Source organism: Tursiops truncatus, chromosome 17 (genome assembly GCF_011762595.2).
Source record: "Tursiops truncatus isolate mTurTru1 chromosome 17, mTurTru1.mat.Y, whole genome shotgun sequence".
Taxonomy (NCBI): domain Eukaryota; kingdom Metazoa; phylum Chordata; class Mammalia; order Artiodactyla; family Delphinidae; genus Tursiops; species Tursiops truncatus.
The window spans coordinates 34,247,260-34,261,233 of NC_047050.1; the positions used below are offsets into that span (position 1 = coordinate 34,247,260).

The 13,974-nt window shown below is 38.1% G+C and overlaps 1 protein-coding gene across 1 annotated transcript in view; it reads right to left on the reverse strand.

Annotated features, from left to right (window-relative positions):
- Positions 1 to 574: 574 nt before the first annotated feature.
- Positions 575 to 13,974, reverse strand: part of PIP4P2 (phosphatidylinositol-4,5-bisphosphate 4-phosphatase 2) — a 62,003-nt gene continuing 48,603 nt past the window's right edge. Inside the window, exon 5 of the mRNA XM_073794584.1 lies at positions 575 to 670. Coding sequence (XP_073650685.1) covers positions 614 to 670 — 57 coding nt within the window. The 3' untranslated portion in view covers positions 575 to 613. The remainder of the gene's footprint in view (positions 671 to 13,974) is intronic.

Consider the following 13,974-nt stretch of genomic DNA (forward strand, 5'->3'; position numbering starts at 1 on the left):
TTAGTTCTCCTAGAAAGTCAAAAAATCTTAGGGTGACTTGGGGTCTCCCAACATAGATGGCATAAAATGTCTTTAATCAAAATGTGTTCTAGTTTCTCCCATTTTTATATTGCCTTTTGTTATTTTCCTTAGGTACACCATTTAGGAATACAGAGAAATTGACTGAAGAGAGATAAATAATTATAAAAACTTTGCCATCCAGCTTCCTAATTATAAACCCCCCCAAAATTTGGTTTTCTCCAAGATTACAGTCCATTTTTTTTATACAGTCCATTTTAAAAATATAAATTTTAGATTATTTGCAACAGATTATAACCACTTAGCACATTTGAAAATCATTACCAGGTTACTGATAATTTTAGTAATTTTCACTTTCTCTAAAGGTAAATTGATTTACCTTTAGAGAATAGATAATCCCAATCATTTCAATTTCAAAATGGAACATATTAATCAGTCCAAAGACGTCTTTTTTTTAGTCTTGAAAAGCATAAACATGTTAACCATACATTCATCCCATAGTATGTCTTAAAGTCAAAATTTACTTAAGTGAGAATTCTGAACTCTTTAAATTTTTCTCAAATATTTCCCAACATTATTTCCAGTGGTACAGAACTTACATTTTTTTGCAGTGTGGGCATTTTGCCAGAGTGTTGAACCTCAGTTCCATCCACTGTAAAACAAATAAGAAGAGAGGTTGAAAACAAAAACTGAAAACTGTCCAATCTGATAAGATGTTTCTTTTAGTTCAAATGTCCTCAGGGATCACAGCAGAAGCCATCAACCTTTTCATAGTTATATGAGCTTTTCCCCTCCAACACATCTCCCCCTCCCTTAAAATAAAGGTTGGAATTCCCCTCTGAAACAGTTCCCATGATTTTTTCAAGGTTCTGATGCAATCTAGGTTTGCTTTACAATGAAAGCTGGATGTAATGTTGAAATTCGGGTCATTTCATTCACCTTTATGTTTCAGTCCACTGCCAGAAAATAAAAACGTATTTCATGTACCTTCAATGTTGTTTTTCCTCTAAATATTGATGATTAGCTTTTTAAATACATGAGTATTCAGACTAAAATGCAACTATTCTATTTATGTAGAAAATGCACAAAGTAAATAAACTAAACAAATTAGATACAGGTAGAACTAATGTCAGGAAGCTGCTTTCTGTTCTATAGTAGCTTATTCTATGTAACAAAATACATTTCTTCTACAGACAACTTTCTTTCAATTTTCTTCCCTGTAATGTAGGTAATAAAATGGGTTACCTTCCTCACAGTATTGTTATTCAGATGCTTGAAACAGTTTACTGGTAGTAAAGTCTTTGAAAGGAGGTACAATATACATTTAAAGTAAAACTTAAAAATTAAAAAAAAATAAAGTAACTCTTTACTACAAAAAATATATTTCAAAATACTTTCCTCACCTTCCATCATTTGCTTTTCTATATATCTTCTTATAAAGTGTATATTTCTTTTGTATAATTCCGTTTAGTACATTAGCAGTTTTATCATCAACATAACTTTTCTTTCACTAAAATTAATTTTTGCTTAGGATTCCAGGTCACTCAGTTTTCTTCATAACTCTCAAGTTCTAGGTATAGTAGGGTTTCAATAAGTTATGCATATTCAAATGTTTTCCACATAATAGAGGAAAACTTTCAGAAAGTGTCTGTTACTTGACTATTTTTTCTTTTTAATTTTTTAATGATTAGCTTTTAAAAAAGAACAAAAATAAATCTGAGTTTGTTTGGACTTCTTTTTCTTCATTTTTATTTCAAACCTCCTGAAAGTTACTTAACCTTGAAATAATCTCTCTCAGTCACAGTAGGAATATAGAGTCCCAAGGTAAATAAACTAGAAATGAAACTTTACATGAATGTTCACTCTTTTCACAATGATTATTTTTCAATATCTAGAATGTCAAATGAAGGCTACATTGTTTTTCAGGAAGCCTTAACTCTTTCTTTTATCATTTATTTTATAACAAGTTAATTTATTCTTAATAGTAAAAATGCTTAAATTAATGTGCTAAACAGATTTACATAGATTTCTACAGAAATTGGCACAGAACAGTAAGAAGTGAAGAATACAGAAATCTTACTAAGTACTTTTTCATGTTTTTGAAATTAGTTTTAGGATAGTTGTTGAACTTGTAATGTCATTTCAAATTTTATTTCTAAATAACAAACTTAAGTTTTTCATTGTTAAGAGAAGCAAAGTGGCTGAGGAAGCAATTATGAAACCCTTAAGAGAAGAGTAACTCAAAATCCAAGCTTGAAGGCTAACACACTGGCACAGAAAATCTAGAATTTTAGATGACCAACCTATGGGAGATTATTTAGTTCAATTTTATCATTTTAGCACAGATTATATATGATAAATTCAATTATTACTAACAAACAACTAAGACTCTGTTGTATGATTAGTAAGTTATACAGCCAGTAACCTAACACATCTGGTTTTGTTGTTATCTGTAAGTACTCATTTAAATGCAGCAAACTAAAAATAGAAAAATATTTATTATTAGAAATGTTTGTCATAATCTATTTGAATGAATGCAAATACCTGTGCTTTTGAAAGGATTTACTACTATTCTCTTGTCTAAAATGCAGCCTCTGCACTCTTAAAATTTTACTGCCAAACCTTGAAGTGACAATAGAAAAAAAATCTAATTTTCCTGTTTTTTAATTGGATAAATTTGATATGTAACACTGTACAAATTTAATGTATATAGTCTACTACTTTGATATATATATATCTTGTAACGTGGTTGCCGCTATAGTGATATTTATCAATTACATAATTATAGTACAATATTATTGTCTCTATTCATTATTCTGTGTATTAGATCCCTGTGACTTATTTATTGTTACAAGTTTGTACTATCAATCTTATCCTCCACCTCCCATTCTCTGGTAGCCACCATTTTCCTGTTTTTCACAGGTTTGATTTTTTTTCTATTCTAAATATAAGGGGTATCATACAGTACTCGTCTTTCTCTGACTGACTCATCTCGCTTAGCAAAATGTGCTCAAGGTCCCTCTATGTTGTCACAAATGGCAGGAGATCCTCCTTTCCCATGGCTGAATAATATTCCATTGTGTATATATGTACCACATCTTTTTTATCCATTTATCCATTGTGGACATTTGCGCTGTTTCCATATTTTGGTTATTGTGAAAAATAGATAGATATTTTCTATCAGAACGATTAAAAGCAACTTCTCTAAAACCCAATTATTTTTAGTAGAGGTCTTCCAATATTTGGCTTATTTCTAACCATTCTGTATAACAGATAAACTTAGTTTCCCCAAGATATATTTTTAAATCGATTTTAGAAGGCACGTAAGAAAGGTATACTGCTAAAACTAGTACCCTACTAGGTTTTATTTTTTAATGGATACAATAGGCAACTGGTGTGATTATTTTAAAGTATGTTCAAGTTAAAACTGCTGCCACTCTCTGCTAAGCCACCAAACCATAGAACCCTATGAACTAGTGAAGAAAATCTGAACCTGTCTGAAGGTACTACACTGGCCCACTTCAGGGCAAAGTTTGAGCCACCATCTATGATTCAGGCACATATTGTAGATTTTATTGGAAAATGTCAACTCTACACAGAATGTGGACCTGCCTTTCAACAGCAACAGTGAATACCTGCCCCACATAGATGCAATATTAAACTCTCTGCTGTTCAGTTGTCTTAAGAAACTTCTTTACATTCATGGAGGACTAGCTTGCATTATTACGGTACGCGGGCCTCTCACTGTTGTGGCCTCTCCCATTGTGGAGCACAGGCTCCGGACGCGCAGGCTCAGCGGCCATGGCTCACGGGCCTAGCCGCTCTGCGGCATGTGGGATCTTCCCGGACCGGGGCACGAACCCATGTCCCCTGCATCGGCAGGCGGACTCTCAACCACTGCACCACCAGGGAAGCCCCTGGAAAATTATTTTCTAAGCAATGTCTCCTAAAACATTGGTCTGGCTAGGCAATCCCCTCAAAATTGCTTGCACATACTAGATAAAACAACTTCTTGGACTTTAACATTATTTATTTAACATAAGAAATTAAGTTTAATTAATTTAATTATAATAATTAAGTTAATTATTATTTAACATTGTTTAATTATTATTATTTTAACATATTACATAATAAAAGTGCTAAAGAATATAACTATAAAAATTCTGCTTGATTTTTTTTTTTTTTTTTTTGGCGATACGCGGGCCTCTCACTGTTGTGGCCTCTCCCGCTGCGGAGCACAGGCTCCGGACTCGCAGGCTCAGCGGCCATGGCTCACGGGCCCAGCCGCTCCACGGCATGTGGGATCCTCCCGGACCGGGGCACGAACCCATGTCCCCTGTATCCGCAGGCGGACTCTCAACCACTGTGCCACCAGGGAAGCCCTCTGCTTAATTTTTTTATCCTAGCAATTCCCAATGATCCTGGAACTCTTTACTGGCATAACACTTATTATTATCCTATAAAATGAGTGTTCTAATGAATACACTTTGGAAAACACAAATCTAGCTTTTCTCAACATTATCCATGGTTCCAGCCAGGCTGTTAAATGAATACTGTGAAGTGAATTCCTAGTAAATTTAATTTTAGCATTAGAACAGTGATAATTATATTACATTGTATTATGTTATTATAAATGAAGAATATTGTTGAGGACACAGTCCATTATAGTGTTGTTTTATCTTAATCCATGGGAATAATTCTCTCTTAGGTCTCAGTATTCCAGTAAAAGCTCCTATGGGAACTTTTATGAAAACTTCACAAATATCTTATAATACAGCAGTCCCCAACCTTTCTGGCACCAGGGACCGGTTTCGTGGAAGACAATTTTTCCATGGACCGGGGGGAGGGGGGGAAGGGATGGTTTCGGTATGATTCAAGCACATTATATTTATTGTGCATTTTGTTTCTATTATCATTACATTGTAATATATAATGAAATAATTATACAACTCACCATAATGCAGAATCAGTGGAAGCCCTGAGCTTGTTTTCCTGCAAATAGATGGTCCCATCAGGGGGTGATGGGAGACAGTGACACCGGAAGTGTGTTGCTTCTGTCCAGTCTACTCTGTAATCTCGTTTTGGTTGCTGTCACTGCAGAAAACCCTGCTTCACAAAGACAGGATGTTGGAAATGGAAGCAGGCTTTTCAGTGCTTTTGTGGCAATCTCAGGATATTCTGCCTTGACTTTAATCCAGAACGTATGGAGATTTGAAATTGTCTCAAACATACTTTTAAGGCCACCGTCATCTTCAGTCTGAAGCAGTTGATCCTCTTCTAGCACGGACAAAATTGATTCACCTGGCTTATTCACAAATGGGTCACAGATCCATTCCTTCCCAATTCAGGGGTCTTTTCTGGTTGGCAAGTAATGCTCAAACTCTTTTGATCATTTTGAGATAGGTGATCATGCACCAGCTGGGAAAAAGAAGGCCCTGGCTCAGTCTCTTTCAAAATTTCTGCTAATGTTTGAAACATGTCAAAAACCCCAATGTTCACTCGTCGCCCCCATAATTCCAGTTTGGCTTTGAATGTAGCCACTTTATCTGCCAAATTGAACACAGTTGTCATTCTCCCCTGAAGTGACAGATTGAGTTCGTTGACCAGGTTGAATATGTCACACAAGTAAGCAAGTTTTGCAACCCATTCTGTGTCACTGAAATGTGCAGCCAGTGGTGGCTTTTTCTAAAAGAAATCTCTGGAGCGGCTCTTGTAACTCAGAAACTCTGGTCAGTGATCTACGTTTAGAAAGCCATCTCACTTCTCTGTATAAGAGAAGACCTGTGTGCTCTGTATCCATCTCCTCACAGAGCCACGCAAACAGATGTGAGTTAAGAGCATGTACTTTAATGTGGTTGATAATTTTAATCACATCCTGCAAAACGTTGTTAAATTCAGGTGATATTTTTCAGCTAGCCAGCATTTCTCTATGGATGACACAGTGTGTAGACTCACATTCAGAAGCGACCTCCTTGACCAGAGTAGTGAAACCAGAAAGCCGTCCAGTCACTGCAGCTGCTCCGTCTGCATATCCAGACACAAAATGACCAATTCAGTTTTCCTGATATATAATCATTCAAAAACTTGAATAGTTCTACGGCTGTGGTGTTGACTGGCAACAAAATTGCACATAACATACACTCATGCACATCCTCCTGAAAAATATATCACACAAAAGCGATCATTGTTGCCTTGCTGTCAACATCGGTAGACTCGTCAACCTGGATTGCATACCACGGTGACTCATTAATTCTCTCTGACAATTGTGCCTCAATATCCTCTGCTAATTCATCTAGTTATGGTATTAGCTGAAAGAGGAACACGCATCACCCTCTGAATTGCAGCCTCTCCTAAAAGTTCACGACAAACGTCCTTATCAGTAGGCAGGATCAACTCTTCACCAATAGTAAAGGGCTTCTTAGCTTTAGCAATGCGGTTAGCCACTAAGAATGATGCTCTCAATGCAGACACATTTGATGAAGTGGTGGCCTTCAATAATTGCTTCTGTTCTTCATGTTCACATTTTTTTCTTTTGAAAAACTCCAAAGACTTGTCTTTTAATGCAGGGTGCTTGGTCTCCCTGTGGTGAAGCAGCTTTGAAGGTTTCATGGCTTCGCTTGTCGCCACATATTATACAAAGCAGACTTGCAGAATGTGAATCACCTGTGGCAATGAACCTATAATTTAAGTAGGACTCTTGGTATTTTCTTTTAAATGCAGCTTTCTTTTCGTTGGCAGTATTGGAGTCTTCTGCTGTCTAATCATTGGGTCTCTCCCCCTTTTCAAAGAAGCTCTCCAGCAACGTTTGTTTTTTACTCATTTTGGCTAGGGTTAGCTTGTGGGCTTACCAAAACTGTGACTGAGACAAGTGTGCAGCGTGAGAAAGAGGCGCAGATGGAAGTGGTAGACAAAATAATGGGCGGGCCATGCACGGACTAAAATAAGTGTAAGATTCTGACTTAAAGCCTGCCATTAGATGCAGCTGTACAACTAAAGTACACCAACTCACTTGCCACTATAATGCCTGCCACCAGATGCAGCTTAATTGTCACTTGCCACTCACTGATAGGGTTTTGATATGAGTCTGCAAGCAATTGATTTATTATGGTCTTTGTGCCATCAAACTTCTCTGCTAATGATAATCTGTATTTGCAGCCACTCCCCCGCGCTAGCATTGCTGCCTTAGCTCCACCTCAGATCATTAGGCATTAGATTCTCATAAGGAACTCGCAACCCAGATCCCTCGTGTGCGCAGTTCATAGTAGGGTTTGCACTCCTGTGAGAATCTAATGCTGCTGCTGATCTGACAGGACGCAGAGCTCAGGCAGTAATGCAAGCAATGGAGAGCAGCTGTAAATACAGATGAAGCTTCTCTCGCTGGCCTGCTGCTCACCTCCTGCTGTACGGCCCAGTTCCTAACAGGCCACAGACGACTATCAGTCCATGACCCGGGAGTCGGGGACCCCTGTTGTAATAGATTATGTTTTCCTCTTTTCATTAACCATAGAAGGCTCATAGCTAACATTCAGTAAAATTTTCACAACTGCACAGGAATAAATATTATGCATACTTATACACTTATGCATGACTTCATCATATTTCTGTCCTATTTTTCATTCTCCCTGACCATTTCATATTTTATTTTTCAATGCTATTGGACTTTGTAATTTTTCTCAATTGCTTTTGGGCCTTGTAAGCCAAGGCTGAAACAAAGTATGGAATAAATAGATGAATTATCCTATTAGTTAAAAACTTGAAGGGCAAAGAATACTACAAAGGATATAAGATTACTTGGATCAGCATAATAACAAGGATAAGGTGAAGTTCTCAGGTCAAAATTAAGAGTTTCCAGGTCTGTTTATTTTTTATTTTTTTTGTTGTACGCAGGCCTCTCACTGTTGTGGCCTCTCCCGTTGTGGAGCACAGGTTCCGGATGCGCAGGCTCAGCGGCCATGGCTCATGGGCCCAGCCGCTCCGCGGAATGTGGGATCTTCCCGGACCGGGGCACGAACCCATGTCCCCTGCATCGACAGGCGGACGCTCAACCACCGCGCCACCAGGGAAGCCCCAGGTCTGTTTATTTTTTGTAACACTCAGTATCTCTCATTAGTCTGAAACTCTCCAAGGTAATAGCCACCCTAAAGGTATGTACTCTGTTCTAGTCACCAAAAACTTTGTTTTCTGGGAATTTTGAAATAATCTTTAAATACCACATGTTAATCCAAAACACCCTTTCCTGCCAAAGACTTTAAGTTTTAAAATCATAATTACTGTGCTAATATGATTCAGGTGCCTGCACTGAATATTAAGTAAGAAGGAGCTTACTTTTAGAAGTTCATTTCTGACTTGCAAATTACTTTAGTAATTTTCTTCTGTGGAGAAAATATCTAAATGCATATATTTTAATAAAAGCCATGTCACACACATCTATCTAACCTCTCAACTTGGATCATTCTCTAGAATTCACTTCCAGATGATTTCAAAAACTTAAATATAAACCTTTGTAAGAGTTGTCTTTAATTTTACTTTTTTCCTCATTCCCTCATCTATACTAATATCAGTATAGCCAATTCTTTCTCAAATTCTTTATGGTATTCATGACCATCATCATCACTTTTCTGAATAATAAAACCTAAATATCTGGTCTTGTGTTTCTTCAGGCTTGCCCATATGCAATCTATTATAGTCATAGCATCAATACACACAAAATTAATTATAAAGCCCTGCTTTAGCTTTCCATTACTCTTAGGATAATTTCACTTCCTCTAGTCTAGATGCTTCCACATGTACACTAAGAACACTCCATATTTCTCTGCTTTAGCCTAACTAGATTTCATATAATTCTTGTTTTAATTGTCTTTCTCCTATTAGACTGGAAAAATCCCATAAGGGCAGGGACTTCCTGTTTCCCCAGCATGTAGCCCAGTGTCTGGTACACACTTAATATATATGTTTGAAAAAATGAAATCGGCTCACTTACAATGTATCTTATAAGGACTATCCATGCCAAGGATTTGGAATATAAAACATAACTGGGCAAAAATGCAAATGCAAGGTAATTGTGGAAGGGAACTCACTGAAGTAAGCTGAAAAAATCTATTTTGAAGAGTGTTAAATGATATTTCAAACGAAATATGCTTGCATATAATAAAGAAAAAGATAGTAAATATATTTTATTTATATTTAAATTAGTCAATTAATTCATATATATCAATACTTACAGAAGGAGTAATCCTATAGTAAATCAATGGTGATTTCTTTTTCTTTTTTTAACATCTAAATATTTTCCTTTTATTTATTTATTTATTTTTAAACATCTTTATTTGAGTAAAATTTCTTTACAATGGTATGTTAGTTTCTGCCTTATAACAAAGTGGATTAACTATACATATACATATATCCCCATACCTCCTCCATCTTGTGTCTCCCTCCCACCCTCCCTATCCCACCCCTCTAGTTGGTCACAAAGCACTGAGCTAATCTCCCTGTCCTATGTGGCTGCTTCCCACTAGCTATCTATTTTACATTTGGTAGTGTATATATGTCCATGCCACTCTCTTTGTCCCAGCTTACCCTTCCCACTCCCTGTGTCCTCAAGTCCGCTCTCTATGTCTGCGTCTTTCTTCCTGTCCTGTCTCTAGGTTCTTCACAATCAATTTTTTTTTAGAGTCTATATATATATGTGTTAGCATATGGTATTAGTTTTTCTCTTTCTGACTTACTTCACTCTATGACAGACTCTAGGTCCATCCACCTCACTACAAATAACTCAATTTCGTTTCTTTTTATGGTTGAGTAATATTCCTCTGTATATATGTGCTACATCTTCTTTATCCATTCATCTGTCGATGGACACTTAGGTTGCTTCCATGTCCTGGCTATTGTAAATAGTGCTGCAATGAACATTGTGGTACATGACTCTTTTTGAATTATGGTTTTCTCAGGGTATATGCCCAGTAGTGGAATTTCTGGGTCATATGGTAGTTCTATTTTTTGTTTTTTAAGGAACCTCTATACTGTTCTCCATAGTGGCTGTATCAATTTACATTCCCACCAATAGTGCAAGAGGGTTCCCTTTTCTCCACACCCTCTCCAGCATTTATTGTTTGTAGGTTTTTTTGTTTGTTTGTTTGTTTTTTTGCGGGACGCGGGCCTCTCACTGTTGTGGCCTCTCCCATTGCGGAGCACAGGCTCCGGACGCCCAGGCTCAGTGGCCATGGATCACGGGCCTAGCCGCTCCGCGGCACGTGGGATCTTCCCGGACCAGGGCATGAACCCATGTCCCCTGCATCGGCAGGCAGACTCTCAACCACTGCACCACCAGGGAAGCCCCTGTTTGTAGGTTTTTTGATGATGGCCATTCTGACTGGTGTTAGGTGATACCTCACTGTAGTTTTGATTTGCATTTCTCTAATGATTACTGACATTGAGCATCCTGTCATGTGTTTGTTGGCCATCTGTATGTCTTCTTTGGAGAAATGTCTGTTTAGGTCTTCTGCCCATTTTTGGATTGGGTTGTTTGTTTTTTTGATATTGAGCTGCATGAGCTGCTTGTAAATTTTGGAGATTAATCCTTTGTCAATTGCTTCATTTGTAAATATTTTTCCCATTCTGAGGGTTGTCTTTTCATCTTGTTTATGTTTTCCTTTGCTGTGCAAAAGCATTTAAGTTTTATTAGGTCCCATTTGTTTATTTTTGTTTTTATTTCCATTTCTCTAAGAGGTAGGTCAAAAAGGAACTTGCAGGCTTCCCTGGTGGCGCAGTGGTTGAGAGTCTGCCTGCTGACGCAGGGGACACAGGTGCATGCCCCGGTCTGGGAAGATCCCACATGCCGGGGAGCGGCTGGGCCCGTGAGCCATGGCCGCTGAGCCTGCGTGTCCGGAGCCTGTGTTCCGCAACGGGAGAGGCCACAACAGTGAGAGGCCCACGTACCCCCAAAAAAATAGACCCTGCTGTGATTTATGTGATAGAGTGTTCTGCCTGTGTTTTCCTGTAAGTGTTTTATAGTGTCTGGCCTTACATTTAGGTCTTAAATTCATTATGAGTTTATTTTTGTGAATGTTGTTTAGGAGTGTTCTAATTTCATTCTCTTACATGTACCTGTCCAGTTTTTCCAGCCCCGCTTATTGAAGAGGCCATCTTTTCTCCATCATATATTCTTGTCTCCTTATCAAAGATAAGGTAACCATATGTGTGTGGGTTTATCTCTGGGCTTTCTATCCTGTTCCATTGATCTATATTTCTGTTTTTGTGCCAGTACCATACTGTCTTGATTACTGTAGCTTCAGTATAGTCTGAAGTCCAGGACCCTGATTCCTCCAGCTCCATTTTTTTCTCAAGTTTGCTTTGGCTGTTCGGGGTCTTTTGTGTTTCCATACAAATTGTGAAATTTTTTGTTCTAGTTCTGTGAAAAATGACAGTGGTAATTTGATAGGGATTGCATTGAATCTGTATATTGCTTTGGGTGGTAGAGTCATTTTCACAATGTTGATTCTTCCAATCCAAGAATATGGTATATCTCTCCATCTGTTTGTATCATCTTCAATTTCTTTCATCAGTGTATTATAGTTTTCTGCATACAGGTCTTTTGTCTCCTTAGGTAGGTTTATTCCTAGGTATTTTATTCTCCTTTCATCACTTTAAATATGTCCTGCCAGAACCTTGTGGCTTGCAGAGTTTCTGCTGAAAGATCAGCTGTTAACCTTATGGGATTCCCTTGCATGTCATTTGTTGTTTTTCTCTTGCTGCTTTTAATATTTTTTTCTCTGTATTTAATTTTTGATAGCTTGATTAATATTTGTCTTGGCATGTTTCTCCTTGGATTTATCCTGTATGGCACTCTCTGCACTCCCTGGACTTGATTGACTATTTCATTTCCCATACTAGGGAAGTTTTCAACTATAGTCTCTTCCAATATTTTCTCAGTCCCGTTCTTTTTCTCTTTTTGTTCTGGGACCCCTATAATTCAAATGTTGGTGCATTTAATGTTGTCCCAGAGGTCTCTGAGACTGTCCTCAATTCTTTTCATTCTTTTTTTCTTTATTCTGCTCTGCAGTAGTTATTTCCACTATTTTATCTTCCAGGTCACTTATCCATTCTTCTGCCTCAGTTTCTTGTATTTTCTCCATTCTATTTCGAACATTTTTGATCATCTTTCCTATCCTTACTCTTAATTCTTTTTCAGGTAGACTATCTATTTCCTCTTCATTTGTTTGGTCTGGTGGGTTTTTACCTTGCTCCTTCATCTGCTGTATGCTTCTCTGACTTCTCATTTTGCTTAACTTACTGTGTTTGGGGTCTCCTTTTTGCAGGCTGCAGGTTCGTAGTTCCCGTTGCTTTTGGTGTCGGCCTCCAGTGCTTTTGGTGTCGGCCTCCAGTTCAGTGGGTTGTGTAGGCTTCCTGGTGGAGGGGACTGGTGCCTGTGTTCTGGTGGATGAGGCTGGATCTTGTCTTTCTGGTGGCAGGACCGCATCCAGTGGTGTGTTTTGGGGTGTCTGTGACCTTATTATGATTTTAGGCAGCCTCTCTGCTAATGGGTGGGGTTGTGTTCCTGTCTTGCTAGTTGTTTGGCATAGGATGTCCAGCACTGTAGCTTGCTGGTTGTTGAGTGCAGCTGGGTCTTAGTGTTGAGATGGAGATCTCTGGGAGAGCTCTCGCCGTTTGATATTACATGGAACTGGAAGGTCTCTGTTGGACTAATGTCCTGAACTTGGCTCTCCCACCTCAGAGACACAAGCCTGACACCCAGTCGGTGCACCAAGACCCTGTCAGCCACAAGGCTAGCTTCCACTGTCACAAACTTTGGACAAATGTCTTTACTACTGCTCTCAGCAATCTTGTGAATATGCTATTATTCTCCCCATTTTCAGATGAGGAAATCAGAATTTAGCAAAGTTACATAACTTGCCCAGCATCACATAGTCAGGCTTTAGTATGGCTGGGACCCAAATCCAAACCTAATTCTCAATAGTGATTTTTTAAAAAGAAATTTTTAAACAAAAAATCTTTTCACTATCCCCACCAAATATATCCCCTAATTGATGTACTTGGTCACTGACTTAATCAATAAATGCAAGGAAGAAGATTTATCTTATCCTAGTAGATCAGAAAAATCATAGAAATTCTGGTTAAATGTAGTAAGTTGGACAAATGCATGCATTTCTATTTCCTTTCCCAAACCTGACTAAAATGACAGTAAATTGTATTTACAAATGTATAATACCATAAGGACAAGTAGTATCCGAAGAGAAATGACCTTGAATTTTCAGACAGTGGAAAGCTGATGGAGACTTGGTAACAAACTGAAAGGGATGCTGAAACCTGATTGCCTAAAGAGAGATATCCAATGAAAAGCAGGCTGATTCAACTGAAGAACTACAAAATAGTTCAGACCTTGGGACTCCAAGGTGCTTTCAAAGATAGGAGTTAGGGGTAGTGATAAAAACAGGAGTATCAGTTCTAGACTCTTTCCTCCATATCACAAAACCAAAAATCCCTCCCTCCCCAACACATTCAAGAGAAGAGTGATTTATTCTCTCAAAGAAACTGAACTAGAAGGACTGTGAACTTAGGAACACCAGGCACAGCAGAAGGCAAGAATAAGACACCATTCTAAAAACAAAGGAGTTAAATAAGTCTACAGTCTGAACAGTAGATGAGACCTTCATCCCTATTATCCTTTCTTAGCTCCTAGAATGCTGTCTCCCAGATATACCTCTTACAAGAAGTCAGAGGATTATTCCCCAGAGAAACTTGCCCTAAAAGAAAAAAAAGACATTGATACTAATAGTTGGCAGTTCTTCAAGAAAAGAGAAAAAGGAGAAGAGGAAGAAGAAAGATGAGGAGGAGGAGGAGAGAGAAGAAGAAAGGAAAAAGGGAGGGAGGGAGAGAAGAAAGGAAGGAAGGAAGGAGAAAAAGTTTAGCCCCTGCTGCATACTTAGAGATTCCAATCAGTAA